The sequence below is a fragment of the Danio rerio genome, chromosome 4 (assembly GCF_049306965.1).
Source record: "Danio rerio strain Tuebingen ecotype United States chromosome 4, GRCz12tu, whole genome shotgun sequence".
NCBI classification, from domain to species: Eukaryota; Metazoa; Chordata; class Actinopteri; order Cypriniformes; family Danionidae; genus Danio; species Danio rerio.
Window position 1 is genome coordinate 9,405,632 of NC_133179.1, and position 16,872 is coordinate 9,422,503.

Here is a 16,872-nt window from a genome sequence, read left to right on the forward strand (position 1 = left end):
CATTAGTATAATGGTGTATCTAGTGTGTGTCGATAATGGTACAAATGCCCTGTATGTTGGTAAGAAAAGAGAGCGGGCAGCAGATTGGGTAAGAACTCAGCAGGGACCTCCCACCCCGAGGCTCTGTTCAGACACTTTGCTGATGACAGAATTGGGAGTTTTCGTCATTTTTTGGCATGGAGAAAGAACCGTCGCAGAACAAAAGAGTGAGGGGGTGTGCTGGTTTTGCATGACTCCCCATGGAGTAAGTCCTCGCAGCCCTAAGCCATGCTAAAAGTGGGAGGGAGATGGCTAAACCTGGCAACCCGAGCTAAATCTGGCATCTTAACATTTCTTGTGCTGCACTTTTTTTTCTTCTGCGTTATGACTAAATGACTTAACATTGTTGTAAATTACAATAGATAAATGAGGCTTATTTATTCCAAGAGATGGGTTATTTGTATTCTGTATGCAGCAAGATTGCTACTATTGTTCTTGTTCTGTGTCAGTGCCCCCTGAGGCGTTAGTGGGGATGATGTTTCATATGTTAATGAACCCAACTAGGACAATGCGTCTTGACCTTGCAAATAATACATTCCACTTTTGACTTGTTCTTTATGTAGATTACATAGTTTACAGTTTTAAAAAAATATGATGCACACCAGTGTGTCATTAAAAGGTATATTTTGCTTTGATGAAATAAAAACATTATTGAATGTGTAATATTTACTCATTCATTTATTTCCCGTCAGCTTAGTCCCTTATTTATTAGGGGTTGCCACAGCGGAATGAACCGCCAACTCTTCCAGCACATGTTTTACACACCAGATGGCCTTTCAGCCGCAACCCAGTATTGAGAAATACCCACACAACTCCGCATTCACACACACTCTAATGCACTATGGCCAGTTTAGTTCATCCAATTCACCTACAGTACAGCGCAAGTCTTTGGACTGTTGGGGAAATTGGAGCACCCAGAGGACAACCACGCAAACTCAGGGAGAACATGCAAACTTGACACAGGAATGCCAACTGGCCCAGCCACAACTCAAACCAGCAATGTTCTTGCTGTGAGGTGACAATGCTAATCACTGAACCACCGTGCCACCATGTGTAATTTTATTACTCTGTTTAAAAAAAAATCTAATTTTCTTATTTAATATTTTTAGCATGTAATTGATTCCCATTATGCAAAGGTGAATTTTCAGCATTATTACTCCATCTTCAGCATCACACAATTCTTTCAATTTTTATATATTTTTATACTGATACATTACATTTTTTTGATGAACAGAAATTATAAAATAACCCTGCTTATTTGAATTATAAATATTTTGTAATATCGATCTATAAAATCTATTTAATGCATCTTCTCTTAACAAAAGCAATAACATTTTTCAAAAGACAAAAGAAACCCAATGAAGCTTAAAATTAGGGATAGAATTTTATATAAATAAAATATTATAAGTCTGTGCAGAATATTTTGGGATGTTTAACCCAATCCAGCTGGGATCAAAGAAGCAGACTTTCATTTCTTTCATTTTAGAAAAGAGTGTGAATCAAGTGCAGAAAAACCAAGGGAATCCATAACTTCAAAAAGATGCATGCTTCATATTGCATTTATGATCCGACAGTGCTGGACCTAAATCTTGTATGAACACATATAAATATAATTACACTATTGACATTCTTACTCAAGGAGAAAAGTTTAAAGCTGAAGAATTATAAATATACATATATATGACTATAGTTTAATGAATGTGAAAGAGAAAAAGTATACTTCAAGCTCTTTAAGTATTGAGTTTTTTTTATTTATAAACAGCATACTTAATATTTCAAATCTAATTCAATATTTAGATACAAGTTTTTCAACCTTTAGATTTTACTAGTTCTTTAAAATTTCGATAACGTAATTTATTCTTAAATGTTTTATTGTTAATCTCAGTAAATTACTAAAATAAGATCATCAATAGCATATATTATAATTACAAAAGAATAATAGAAATGCAGCCTAAAATAATTTAAGATGGATAAGGCTTGAAAATGACTTGTAATATTGACCTTAAAATGTTTTTTTTTTTTTTTTATTAAAAAGCAATTTTATTCTAGCCGAAATAAAACAAATAAGATTTTTTGCCAGAAGAAAAATATTCTAGGAAATACTGTGAACATTTCCTTGCTCTGTTAAACATGTTTGAAAAAGAAAATTCACAGGAGGGTTAAAAATGTTGACGTCAACTGTATATATCCAGCATAACTAAAAAAGATTCTAGTCTAAAGATGTTCCCCCGAGGACATTTGTAGTCATTAAGTGTGCCATCATACCAAATAACAGCATTCATTTTCCAAATTTCAAACGGTAAAATGTCTTCACGCAAACTTCTGCTTCGGGATATGGGCAATGCAAAGGCGCTGGAAAAGAAACATCTTCGTCACAGCAAACATTGTTCATAAATAAGCAGCATATGACAGTAATCAGCATGCATTGTTGCGGCTAATTGTTTTGTGTTTTCTTTTCTCCGGCGGCAGTTGTGCGCGCATTTGTTCCACTCGTATTCCTGCGACTGGCATCAAGTAGTAGTTTGAGACTGAGCCAGACGGCACACCCCGGGATGTTTAACTGCGCTAAAATCCTCAACACCATTCCTTTTGTTTGGGTTTAAGAGGTCGAAACAACTGACGAGAAGACGTAGACGATGTATTTGTGAGTTAAGGTTTAGAAGTAGAGGAAATTGTTGTGTAAAGCACACAGAAAGACAGATTCTGATGTTGTTGTGCATGAAAGAGGATTCAATGGAAGAGTAGATAAACAATAAGATCTAAGAAAATGGAAGGAGAGTAATAGGGGAACATGTGCATAGGTAAAAAAAAAAAAAAAAGTGGATGGGAAGGATAACGGAAAAGAGTCTTTAATGGCATAGTAAAAGCCAAGCCGGAATAAATTACCTTCCATCCCGCAGGATTACTCATGTAATTATTTGAATGAGGGATTTCATTAGGATGTGCAGAGGTGTGGAAGAAGGAAGGCCGGAGCGATACAGGAGCGAGAGCCATTTTTGCCTACATGAATGAAGTTTTTAAGCCACGTGCAGATAATTGATATGGAATTCGCCGTCCTTTTATTAGGACAAAGTGTAATAATGTGGATATCTTGTCTCACCACACAGCTAGACAAAAAGAAAGGGATGAAATGAAAGGGAGATTGAAGACAAATGATTATGTAGTCCGGGATTGGGGATCAGTTTTAATTTAAGAGAGATTGATGGAGAAATGGTATCCATCTCGGTGATGGTGAAGCATTTGAATTTCGTTTGAGTGAATGATTGTTCAAGAAGCATTCAAGCCTCTTATTTTTCCCAGGATTTCCCTTGTTTTACAATTCTATCCTGCTATAATCCTGTAAAGGTAGTTTCCCATGTTTTTAATCTTTCTACGAAGGGTGGCAATAAACATCAAAGAGCCGATCCTCCCTATGCGCAACCCATACCGCTGAACCGCCAGGGGATGCCCCTTGCTCTTAAATGTGAATCTGTTCTGTGCTTTTGTTTTTTATTTAGCTCCATAGTGATAAATAGACGCATGGGGTATTCCTTCTTTTAACACCCCAATGTTGACAGATATGTATGAAAAAAAGAGTACACAAGCCACAAACAGATTAAACTGAAACAAAACTTATTACTCTTAAGGCCTGCGCACACCGAGAGATTTTTTGCTCGCGTTTTCCATCGACGTTTAACACCTCGTTACTAAATAAAGGGCGTCAATATGATCGTGCACACCAACGTGCAAAATGGATGTGTTAATCTTTAAAACACAAATTTTATAACTGTTTGACAGCAAATTTTAAAATGTTACTTTTTCATTTTAATTGTTTATACAGATATAAATACCTTACTGTCCATGAAAAATTCTACATTTTAATAATTTATTTTTAATCGGTCCCACTTTATATTAGTTATCATTAACTAATATGCACTTACACCAGAAGATAAAAACAATGTGCTTAATGTGTTTATAATGAATTGCAGAACTCTTCTGGTGCTGTTGAGGTGGTATATGCATAAGGTTAGGAACAGATTTGGTCTGGGTAGTATTAAGGGTGCGTAAACAATGTAATTATAAATGTAATTACACAAATTAATTACAGTTGTAGTTACATGCAGGTATTTAATCAAGCATAAGTGCAATGTAAAAACATGGATTTACACAAAAAGATCTTTGTAGCAAATTATTAATTCCAGTGTAAGTACTGTATATTTAAGTTAAGGCCACTTAATATGAAGTAGGACCTTTTATTCTAAAATTCTGTAACATTACATTCCCAATATGAACATGTGAAAAGTGCATTTTTACTGTATGAAATGCCTTTATCTTTACATATCTTCACATGATGTAACTTCTTCATTTTGGAGTGATTTCACATTGAAGCCATACATTTCTAAACACTTGTTGAGTTTGTTCGATGCAATATTGGTGCATAAATATCAGTGTGAACTTATTTACAAACGATCGTGACCAAAAAAATGTAAAAAAAAATTTAGAAAGAGATAGAAGATTTAGAAAGAGATTTCATCTCTGGTAGAATTTATTTAACACCATGAAGTTTAAAAATGGCATAAAATGAATCTACCAAAAGTAATAGATAAAAACTCCCAAATCATATCTTTAGCACTGAAATTTCACAACACAATGAATTAACAAACAACCCACAAAATAGGTTTGGCAATTCAGAACAGCATGCTGTGAAAAAAATAACTGGAGCACAGCAGTAAACCTGATGACAACGTCTTCAAAGAAAAGGCCCACATACGGGCATGAATGAACAGAGTGAGGGAAAAAAAAAACAGAGGAAAGCCACAAGAGACCGTGAAGCACCTCTGACCAAATGCAAACAAGTGCACAAACAGCAAAAAAACCCTTATAAATAAAAAAATAAAGATCCGTCTCCCAGACATCAGCTCATCCTTCCTAGTTGGCGTTTCCAATATTTTTTCTTTTTATCTCTTCGATCTCTCCGTCCTCTGATTCTTTCTTTTCCTCAGGCTATGAAAGAGAAGCAATTGATCGCGTTCACACACGCAGGAGCCCACAGACGCGCGCACACACACACACACACACACGCAGAGTGATAATTTGTTCGATTTGTTCATTTTTATTCACCCACTTATATGGAGGAGATGAAAACCCTCTGCACATCTTACAGAACCGTCATATTAGGCCTAATGCCACACACAGTTAATGCTGAAGAGCTGTAAAACACATGGGAGTAAATTATCGCCAGGAGGAATGTTAATAAATTATAGTGGGGAGCATGTGGATCAAAGTGCAACATATTCTTGTAATGCAAAAAGCGCACTTCGCCTGCATGACGAGTCTTTGATATTCGGAGGAGGGACGCTAGCGACGGCGCTTTAGAAGAACTTTTAAATATTTGACCTTAAACAAACACTTCAAACTACTGTAGAAAGTCCACGCTGCTTTGGCGAAGGACCGTTTGCTTGAAAACACACTCACAGTTTTACACAGTTTACAGTAAATCGAACAATAAAAGAAGGCATGGAAAAGTGGAGAACACAGGGACATTTTTTTTTTGTTTCTTTTTTTTACCATCAATATTTAAAATAGTACATTCCTGTTGTTCAGGGTGTATTAAATGTATTTCTCTCAGTAAATGATCCAACATGGCCCCAAGTTCAAAAGAGCAACATATAACAACAGAGCCGATAGGAAAAAGTAGGATGAAAGACTGAGACTCTGAGAAAGAGAGAGCGAGAGAAAGAGGAAAATGTTAAAGACCCTGAACAAACTTGTTTTGCACCATAGCGCAGTTTCCCCTGGACACATCCTGTAACTTTCAAGAGCGGATCCAGAGCTAACCAGAGGTCCATTGAGGCTACAAGGTTACAAAGTTCCTTAAATAAGTGCCTTATAATGAGGAAATGCTTGACTTCCCATCATCCAAGCACTGATTGGCTTCCATGACTTTGAAGTACACACGATTGTCACGCCGATTCAAGTGCAACGTAAGATTTCAATTCAGAAAAAGAGTTCAAATGTCCCGTGTGTGTCACATGGCACAAAAAAAAATGGATGTAAATATCCTTGGAAATATCCAAATTAGCATCTCTCGCCCCACTTTATATACACAACACAGCATCCGTACACGCTCAAAACGAGACCCTGATTAAAGGAAGGGGGCGGGTCTTAGTTCAATCATGAGCTCCGGGGATTGGGCAGGTCAAAAACGATGGGCGGGTTCATAGGTTGGAAGTTCACTGTGCACGCAGAGGCATTAACAAATGTGGTGGTTCCGTCAGTCATCACACCGTAGCCTAGCTCACACAAACACAAAGGGCAGTGATATTATAATTTCTTCAGCTGAAAACGTCACGTGCGTTCGAAAAAGGTGGAAGATGATTTTGATGAGGTCAAAAGCAAGGTTGAGAGTGTTAAAGAGTTAGCTCACCCCCTGAATTAAAATAGAAAATCCATAATCACTCACTCTTGAATTGTTCATCGTAATTCATCAGTTCATCTTTGAAGCACAAATGAAGATGGAGTCTTTACAAAATGTTCTTTAAAAAAAATAAATAAATAACCTTTATGAATTGAGTAGTTTAACCCTATTATTCTGAAGAGTCGTAATATAAGGAACAGATTTAATTCACATACAAACAAAGAACAAGAATGAGATTTGATAGCATATATATTTGTAGTTCTGTTTCTAATTCTGTTCATGTTCACATACTGTTGTTTGTATTGTAATGCAATGTAAACAAAAGCCAAAGTTAGATCTATTCATCATATAAAGCAACCATGCAACCCAGGCTCAACCTGATTTTGTACCCCTATATACATTTCTGGAGAGTGCCAAATATGTCCCAGGAGCTACATTTTTTGCCGTTTTTTCTTTCGTGAATCCGTCAGAGGCCACTGTGTACACTTTTTGAGATCTAAAATTTCTATCGCGAGTGCCATTCGTACCTGCTGTTTTCAAGTAAATTTTATAGAGGCTGCTGTCGACTGACTGACTGACTCCCTGACTGACTGACAAACTAACCAATACCCCCACTCACCCGCTTCCCAAAACCCAACCGATAGTGTTTTAAAAGCACCGTTTGACCAGCGTCCACCCACTTCCCTAAACCCAACTGACAGTGTTTTCAAAAGCAATCCAGAAAGAAAAGCTCTTTCAGCAGCCTGATTTTACCATATTTTCAAATTTGACCACATTCTCATCCTGTTATTTACTTGTTTATTCTTTTTTTTTGGCTTTTGTTTTTGTCTTACTTGCTTTCTAGAACCGTTCTTCACTGGACTTGAACCCTTTTGACATGGTCAACTCCACTCCGTGTCTTAAATCCTCCGACGTATTTAGTGAGCCACTGGACAAACTGGCAACAGCAGTAAGCGGTCAGCTGGTAAGCGCGAAAAAGAACGGCATCATACCGTCCTGTAGCATCCGTTTTAAAGACATAATGCAGCCATACATACCTCTGGCTACATAATTAATGCTCTCCAGAAATGTATATAGAAGTACGTTTTCCGAATGAGCCTATCTTGCAACCATGTCTCCAAAAATACTTGGATTAAACTATTTAGTTCAGGGGTATCCAAACTCAGTCCTGGAGGGCTGGTGTCCTGCACAGTTTAGCGACAACTTCCTTCAACACACTTCCCTGGAAGTTTCTAGTACACCTGGATAGAGCTTGATTAGCTGATTCAGGTGTGTTTAATTGGGGTTGGAACTAAAATTTGCAGGACACCGGCCCTCCAGGATTGCTTTTGAACACCCCTGGTTTAGGTCATATAGATTTCCTTACTGAGTCTCTTACTTCTGATCAAATATCTTCATTTGTGCTTTTCAGATTAAATAAATTCACTCAGAAAGACGTGAGTAAGGGTGAGTAAATGACAGATTTTTCATTTGGGGTTGAACTGAGCTTTAAACACTAAATTAAGAGCAAAAACCATGCAATGTTTATGAGAGATTATTACTGTTAAGATTTTATCCACTAAAAACTGCTAAAATGGCAAACAAAAGTAGCAAACGACTGCTGTTTTTATGTTACGGAAGGATATGTTAATGTTATGGTGCCCAAAATATGCAGAAATATGACAAACACAGACGTGCAAAGCATAACACGCAAGCAAAATGCAATGATACAGCCTATGACGATGATGAGGAATTTTTATTAAAGGCATTTTTAAGTGTGTGTGTGTGTGTGTGTGTATGTGTGTGTGTGTGTGTGTGTGTGCTATATTTACTGTGTGAATATGAATGTGAACTAGTTCCTGCAATAAAGCTGTCAGAAGGCAAAGCAGCATGGGACAGACTCTGCCCTGCTAACCCCAAAACACGCCGGATTGACGGCAGCATGAACAAATATGTTTGAGATCACAAGGCGGTGTGGATTTTCATGCATATGATTTATAGGCAGTTGGGAATGTTATCATCTGATGATGTGATTACCTTCATGAATGTGTCCAAATACATGCAGTTTGGGCTGAACTCTCCTCTGGACGGTGTTCAATAGCTCCATACAGCCAACACGCTGCATCTTTCTGGGCACCCAGTCTAAAAACCCTGCCGGAAAAAAAAGCAGTAATGACTAATATGAACATCACAAGGCAAGAAAAGCACACAGAGAGATACACGGATGACAGAAGGATTAGAACAGACAATTTGGTTAATTTATGCTTTTGGAGATACAAAGCAGGACGAATGCCACTTGGTATCCTACTTCCAAATTAGAGAAGGGAATCGTAATGAATTTGAACAATTCTGCATCTGATTGCATTTGCGATTCCTTAATGAAGTTTTAGTCATTTTGAGGAAGAAGTTGTTTAGACAAAGTTGCCACAACACAACATATTGACATCTTGGACGGACTGGGTGTTCATTTAAGAACTCTATCAGGATCAAGTCTTGACTCGCTGAATTCTAATTAGATGATGCGACTGGACACTCTAGCAAGGTTACCAAGCAACTTATCTGACAACTATTTAATATTCATGAGCTGCGCCCAAGCCATTGTAGAATCAGCAGGCCTTGTTCGCATGCTGGACTTTTCTTTTGCAATAATTTGGGTGCATTCAAAAAATGGGTAAGCATCCACAACCAACACACACTTTGGGTCTAAATTACAAACCAGTTTTTGATCCCCAAACCTACAATACAGAACAGAGAATAGTAATAGCATATAATATAAAATGTAAGAGTAGTAATATCATATAATATAAACTGAAACTATAAACTAAAAGTATATACTTTATATGTATAATATAGTATACATATATAATTGGGTGAGTGCATTGATATTAAGATTGCTTGTTGTTGTTGTTGTTGTTTTACACAGGGCAAATTATGTATTGCATAAATAACTGCTTGATTCATTCTTTTTTTTGGCTTAGTCCCTTTATTAATCTGGGATTGCCACAGAGGAATGAACCGCCAATTTATCCGGCATTTGTTTTACGCAGCGGATGCGCTTTCAGCTGCAACCTATCACTTCGAAACACCTATACACTTCTATTCACACACATACACTACAGACAATTTGTTTTGCCTACTCAGTTCACCTATATGGCATGTCTTTGGGCTAGTGTATTAAACCGGAGCACTTGGAGGAAACCCAAGCAAAGACTGGGAGAACATGCAAACTCCACACAGAAATGCCATCTGGCCCAGCCAAGACTCGAACCAGCGATCTTCTTGCTGTGAGGCGACAGTGCTAACTAACCACTGAGCCACTGCGATACCTTAATTGTTTTACATGCAAGTGAAAATCTATTTGTGAAGAGTCCCATTCACATCCAAGGACACTACAAATTATTTTAATCATGCTTGTAACCATATAATATAATTAATAAAAAGAATAAAAGCACAGTGCTAAAACAGAGGAATAATCTCAGTGTAATTATATTTAAACCATTTTACCCTCATTTGATGATTGATAAAAACATTAAAAGCTAGGGTTGCACGGTTTACCTGTACTATGGTAGTATCGTGATACTACAGCTCCAAAATAATGGCAGTGCGATTGTAGTTTGTAAACGATAGTATCATTATTAACTGTCTATCTACAATAGATAATGTTGCATGTGGAAAAGTCACTAAAATGCTCTCACGCTTGTGCAACAATAGACCACTTTATTTTAATAGTCTATGGAGCCCTTTAAGGTTGAAAAACTGAGTAGAAGTCACACCTTTTATATAGGTAGCCTTTTGCACGTTTTCTGAAGCTTTGGTTCGATCGCACATCTGAATCAGTTCACTTCTGTTCTTGTCAATATGATTTAGTAGCTCTCTTAAAAAGAACGACTTTGGATTCCTAGCTGATAAGAAAAAAAAAAAAAAAAAAAAAAAAAAATATATATATATATATATATATATATATATATATATATATATATATATATATATATATATACATATATATATATATATATATATATATATATATATATATATATATATATATATATATACATATATATAGATGATAAACCCAAAAGAGCAACAGGAAACACTGAAACAAATTTTGACCTCTTCATATAGTCTCATTTGCTTTTTTGTAACGAGTTTTGTTTGGTATACTTTGTATCTTGATTTTAATGTATTTTTGTTTGTCAGTTATCTACAAAATAAACAAAAACAACTAATGCATTTTAGGTGAACTGATGTGCAAATGTTTATGAATATTATTATGAATTCAATTCAAGTTGGCCTATTATAACATAAAAAATATAGTATTTCAGACAATTTTCTTTATTTCATAGATTTGAGTTATGAATTACAGTATCACAATACCACTTAGATTCACGATACTTTAGCTGGTATAGTATCGTAATGTGAATTAATGGTATCGCGACAACTCTACTAACAGCCAATCAGAATCCATCCAGCTTTAAAGAGTCAGAACAAAAATGTCAGTTCTCCCAATTTAATGAATCAAAACTTTTCAAATAATTACATAGGATAAATATTTCAAATAAATGTGGACACTACACTCTCAGAAATAAAGGTACGTGAGCTGTCACTGGGGTGGTACCTTTTCAAATGGTACAAATTTGTCTCTTAAAGGTCCACATTAATACCTCAAGGGTATATTAGCACATTTAAATTATAATAAATAATCGTGCAACTTTATTTCTGAGCTGAGTATAATTTTTGTTACCGGTGTAAACAGGCCTTTAAATGAAAGAATGAATTAAAAGAATGATTAAAAACGTAGACACAATGCATACATTCACAGTGAATCGTTAGAGATGTCAATTAGGGCTAATTTGCCACACTAAGATAAACACCTACAATTGCATGAACGTATAGTGTGACAAATCTTTACCATGAGAATTACACATTGTCACAATCCCAAAGCCCAAAAGCTTAGTGTTTTAAACCGCAGCTGTTTTTTTTAACGCACAAACTTCCGTTCTCTGTGTGTATGACTGTGTGTGTGACTGAGACTTTTATTATGTGCGAAGGGATTTGCTGCACTGCGAACAGCGTCTCAGTGTTGCATGCTTTAGCAGCCTGCTGTAGCAACTCCATCTGCCAAAGCCTCAAAGCAAAAAGAGTGTGTGCGCAAGGATGAAGACAACATAATGGGAGATAACCATTACCGCATGCTCCGTGCGTGCTTGTGTGTGTGTGTGATGTGATTTAGGTCTTACCCAGAGGAGGGCAGTGTGTGAGAAGAATATCCGTTGAGTCTGGGATCTGATTCCACTTGTCCAGCAGAGCTTGTCCTCGTGGTAGATTAAAACCCCAGCCGTAGTACCATGGCTGCCTGAAAACATACATAATGATTGGAAAAACATAGTTAAGGCTTGCTGATGTGTCCATGACCAATATATTTGCCTTGCATTTTACTGATTGTTTATACATTTGATCAGATTATCATTTCTTTTAGCAAAAGAAATGAGAAAACACTTTTTAATGACAATATGAGAGAAAAAGTTTCAATTAGAGCAAGAAAATGGTGCTCGTGTTAGAGTTAAGATGTTTCAAGAGAGCTTTTATTGTCATTATTTTCTTCAGCCCACTTGCCATTATTTACTGTCATCTGTCATCATACCATCACTGTCCCAAAAAGCAGTTTGAAAAGCAGGGCTCATGAATATTAATTAGGTGATGTAACGTTCGCCCAGCGTAGTCCAAACTGATCAGAATGGCTGGTAAGTGGGCGCTACACATAGAGGATTACCGTTTGTGCATTTGTTCAGTTCACTGCCAATGAAATGGATTGGAACAGGCTTTTCTGTGGTCTTAAAGCCATGTAAGCAAAAACAAAAATAGGACTTGGTGTTAGCATATTAATTTAGGTTCGTAATTATCACAAAAATGCATTTCTTTAGAATAACGTAATTATTTTAAATATTTAGGTAGCACTTTAGTTTAGGTCACAATTCAAATTATAAACAAGTCATTAACTAACACTACTAGCTGAATAAACAACTAATTAGCTGCTTATTAATAGTTAGAAGTAGGTAGAAGTTGGGTTTAGGTTTTGGGTAGGATTAGGGACACAGAATAAGATCATATTTATAGCTACTAATGAATCGTTATTGTATTTACAATAGGTAAGTAATAAGCCAGTAGTTAATAGCATGAACTAAGGTGTTATCAATATTTATTCATTCTTTAGTTTAAAGTAACGATTGTAATGTTGTTTATGGTATTTTTTTCAGATATCAACGACTTTGTTTTTTTTGAGTTCAAGAATTTTGTTATTTTAAGTTATTTACACTCTGTTAGCAAAATAAAATCTAGTTCTTGGTATGTAAAAACTTTAACTAAATAATTAAACTATTATTTACGCACAAAGTCAGAGTTCGTTTTTAAAAATCTCACACATTATATTTTCTATTTATGTTTTGTACAATAATAACCAACAGCCTTACACAAAGACAGAACTGTATGTGTGTGGGAGCTATTAAAATACAGTTGAAGTCAGAATTATTAGACTTCTCGAATTATTAGCCCTCCTGAAATATTAGCTCCCCTGTACATTTTTTCCCCCAATTTCTGCTTAACGGAAAGATGATTCTTTCAACACATTTTTAAACATGATAGCTTTAATAACTCATTTTCTAATCACTGATTTCTTTTATCTTTGCTATGATGACATATTTTACTAGATATTTAAGGTGCAATTTAAAGGCTTAACAAGGTTAATTAGGCAAATTAGGGTAATTAGGCAAGTCATTGTACACTTTCAGAAAAAAAGGTACACGGTGGTACAAAAAAAGTTCCTTAAAGATACAGAATTTTCCTTATATGGTACAGAAAAGATCTTGTATGATATTGTTTTGTACCTTTTATGATACAGTTGAAATGAAGGTACACAATAGTTCTCATAAAAAGGTACATAAGTGTTTGACAATTTCTTTATTACAATATGAAAATAAATATGCCTGGAAAGGCAGAGTGATTTTATGAATAATTTCCATATTAAAACATAAATCATTATTTAAAAGCATATGTTTAAAGAAACTCATACACATTCATTATTAAGTTCTATACAACAAAACAACTGATAAAACAAAACTATAGGTACAGTAAACTAACATTTAAGGCATTTTTAATAAACATTTTCTGATAAATACGGTTTCATTATTGATATTCGCACCTTTTGGCATATGCTTTCCACTACGCATGTGAGCTGGAAAAAGGCAAAGTGTTCATGCAGACATTTTAGTATTGTAAAGTTAACCAAACATTGTGCATATCTTATTACAATACTTTTGCATAATTCTATTTCTATTTTAAAATTAAGTAAATTAAATGAACTTTTAAGTGATTGCAAAGGTGTTGTGTGAAAAATGGGGATTAAAAAGTTTTCTATTGTACATGGAAGAATGTATTTCTGCAACATTTTGTGAAAAGTGTTATAATTTTTTTAGTGAACAACAGTTCTTTTGATTGATGTTAAAGTATTTTTTATTTTTATTGTAAATAGAAAAGGTGCATTTATACAAAAATAAAATGTATTTGACGTTTAATATTTACTGAAAATAAATAGACGCATTTTGGATATACACTAGCACAATGCCTTTAAATAGTTCTTGAAGGAAGACATTTGACGCTGCTAAGATACAAAGTATCCTGTCACTAGTGGTACCTTTTATGAAGGTCCTTAAAGGTACAAATGGTACAAATGTGTTTCTTTGTCTTAAGGTACAATTCTGTCCTATAAAAGGTATTGCCCCAGTGACAAGGCTTTGTACCTTCTTTGACACAACATTGTACCATTTTTATCAGAGCGTGTATAAAAGTGGTTTGTTCTGTAGACAATCAAGTAAAATATAGCTTAAAGGGGCTAACAATTTGGACCTTAAAATTAATCTATTATTCTGACTTTATTCCAAAGAAAAAATATTATAGGAAATACTATGAAAAATTCCTTGCTCTGTTAAACATAATTTGGGAAATATTAGAAAAAGAATAATAATTTTGACTTCAACTGTTTACAGTTCATGTAAATATTTTTTCATTAATTATTGTTGTTACATTTGATTAAATATGACCAGAAGGAGAGAAACGAAGAAGCAACAGAAAGATAGGAGGAAAGAGACAGAAGCAGGTAGAGACAGACAGTATGTAAGGACAGAGAGGGGAGGGGGGGTTGATGGTTTTGCCTATGCCCCATCACTTTGATTGCAGATGCACCAAGCTTGAGTGACGGTATAGAAATTAACATGTCACTAACAATCTGTCCCCAGATCCATCTTCCTCTGCTGTGGCGGATTTGCACATTTATGTGTGTGAGTATGTTGAAAGACTGAGTGTGTGTGTGTGTGTGTGTGTGTGTGTGTGTGTGTGTGTGTGTGTGTGTGTGTGTGTGTGTGTGTGTGTGTCTGTGTGTGTGTGTATGTCAGTTTACACATGAAGGTTCCCTTGCCTCTACGTGGATTTTGTAATTTATAGAGAGCAGTCGCATGAAACGTTTACTTTTATAGCTGGCTGACGCATCAATGTCCTGTGCTGCTCACACACACACACATACACATACACCCTTTGAGGAGCCATCCAGATAGCCCTGGGTTTCATCATCTCAGGAAGGTCAAGAGAAAAGGAGAGACACATGGGAAAGCAAATGCTATTTTCAATTGATTTCATCCGATTAATATTCAAATCACCTCCATCATCGCAGTCTAAACATTTATGATCAAACATCCGAAGGCCAGTGGACGCAGTCTGATTAATTCACATCTCTAATCTTAAAACATTTAAAATGGCCTTTGCATATTGATGGCGCCATTTAAATATTCATTTCCATCTTTACACGGACATCTCAATTACACTGGACTGAGAACGGACTTATTATTGCTGTCCCAAACTGATTTTTCTGACGGAGCAGAGAGAGAGAGAGATTAATAAACAGAAAGAAAATGAGAGCGAACACTATACGCAATGAAGACCTTCTATAAATGCGAGCGTAATTCAATCAAGCAATTCAAAGTTTAATGAAGATTTGATCAAGCCAGGAGAGCAGAGACTAACTTGCGCAGTAATTCAGCAAAGCACAACCAGCGTACTTGATGTTCTAAACCATCTGTGTGTTTATCAGTTCAGATGTTTTTTCATTCTTTCTTTAATTTGTCAAGGTGAATAAAAAAGCAAAGACAGCTGTTTGCTTTCATGCCTTTACTCCCATGATGCCACACCGACGCAAAAGTAAGAAAAAAAAAGTCTAAATCTTTGCATATTCTTTGTCACCGCAAGCTAAGTTGTCGTGAAGGTGTTCTAAATGGTTGCTAATGCATGGCATGTGTGCTACACCAAGTCAAAAAATGTTTAATTATTAATTAAAAGTTAAACCATTCATCTTGTTTTAGCAGAAATCATTAATACTAATTAAATAGTTTGACCTTATTATGATGGTAATGTGCTGCAGTCCTTAAAAACAAGTCTATTTAAAGTATAAGGTAAGCTCTGGGTCAAATCATCAAGCGTTAGCATCTGCAAACCCCCTCTTGTCCAAATGATATCAGTGCAGTTTTGCCATGAATCTTTAAATGCATGGCTGGGGGGAAAAGCTGTGGGGCTTCAATATTTCATCCCATTGGTTAACTTTAAGGATTTTAAAGCAAGAGAAGATGGGGGTTATAGGAAAATCTTGATTTTAAAAAAATGCATTAATGATTCACAGAAATGTGAAATCTAAATCAATTCTTGCTGCTGGTAAGATGGAGCAATTTAAACGGAGAGATGAAATGTGTGTATGAAAATTGAGAAGAAATATAAGGAAAACTGGAAACATGCAGAAAAGAAAGTGTTTTTCGCAGGTCTTGTTTATAACAGGTTTTATAAATATCAAGTTTTCATTCATTCATATATTTTCATTCGGCATTGTCTCTTATGTATCAGGGGTTGCCACAGTAGAATGAACTACCAACTATTCCAGCAAATGTTTATCCAGCGGATGCCCTTCCAGCCACAACCCAGTCCTGGTAAACACCTATACACACCCTTATTCACATGCATACACTATGCACAATTTAATTCATTCAATTTACCTATAGCGCATGTCTTTGGACTTTGGGAGGAAACCAGACCACGCAGAGGAAACCTATGCCAACACGGGGAGATCTGTACAAATGTACTTCGCTTATTGTTTTTTTATGATGTATAAAACCAGCCTGATCTCACAAGGAAACGTAATTATTTTATGTTTTACCAGTTTAGTGGTTCAGTCATACGAAAATGTTCAATCGTACGAAAATGTTCGATTTTAAAAAGGAGGCGTGGCAACTAACCCCACCCTTTACCCCAACCGTCATTGGGTGATGAGCAAATCATACTAAATTGTACGAATTAGATCATACGAGTTCATACGAATCAAAAAGTTACGAACTGTCGTGAGATTGCGATGATCAAACTGTACA

The 16,872-nt window shown here is 35.7% G+C and overlaps 1 protein-coding gene across 5 annotated transcripts in view; it reads right to left on the minus strand.

The window, feature by feature from the left end:
• The window catches only part of mpped1 (metallophosphoesterase domain containing 1), a 108,661-nt gene that overhangs the window by 51,261 nt on the left and 40,528 nt on the right, over positions 1-16,872 (minus strand). For 2 of the 5 annotated variants that reach the window (XM_017355267.4, XM_009300178.5), the window contains exons 5-7: positions 11,656-11,771; positions 8,453-8,566; positions 5,109-6,311 (exon numbers count right to left, since the gene is read on the minus strand). In XM_017355267.4, coding sequence (XP_017210756.1) covers positions 6,193-6,311; positions 8,453-8,566; positions 11,656-11,771 — 349 coding nt within the window. In that variant the 3' untranslated portion in view covers positions 5,109-6,192. Of the gene's footprint in view, positions 1-5,108; positions 7,621-7,745; positions 8,567-11,655; positions 11,772-16,872 lie in introns of those variants that run through there. The other 3 variants (XR_012401823.1, XR_012401824.1, XR_012401822.1) reach the window with 3 other exon arrangements.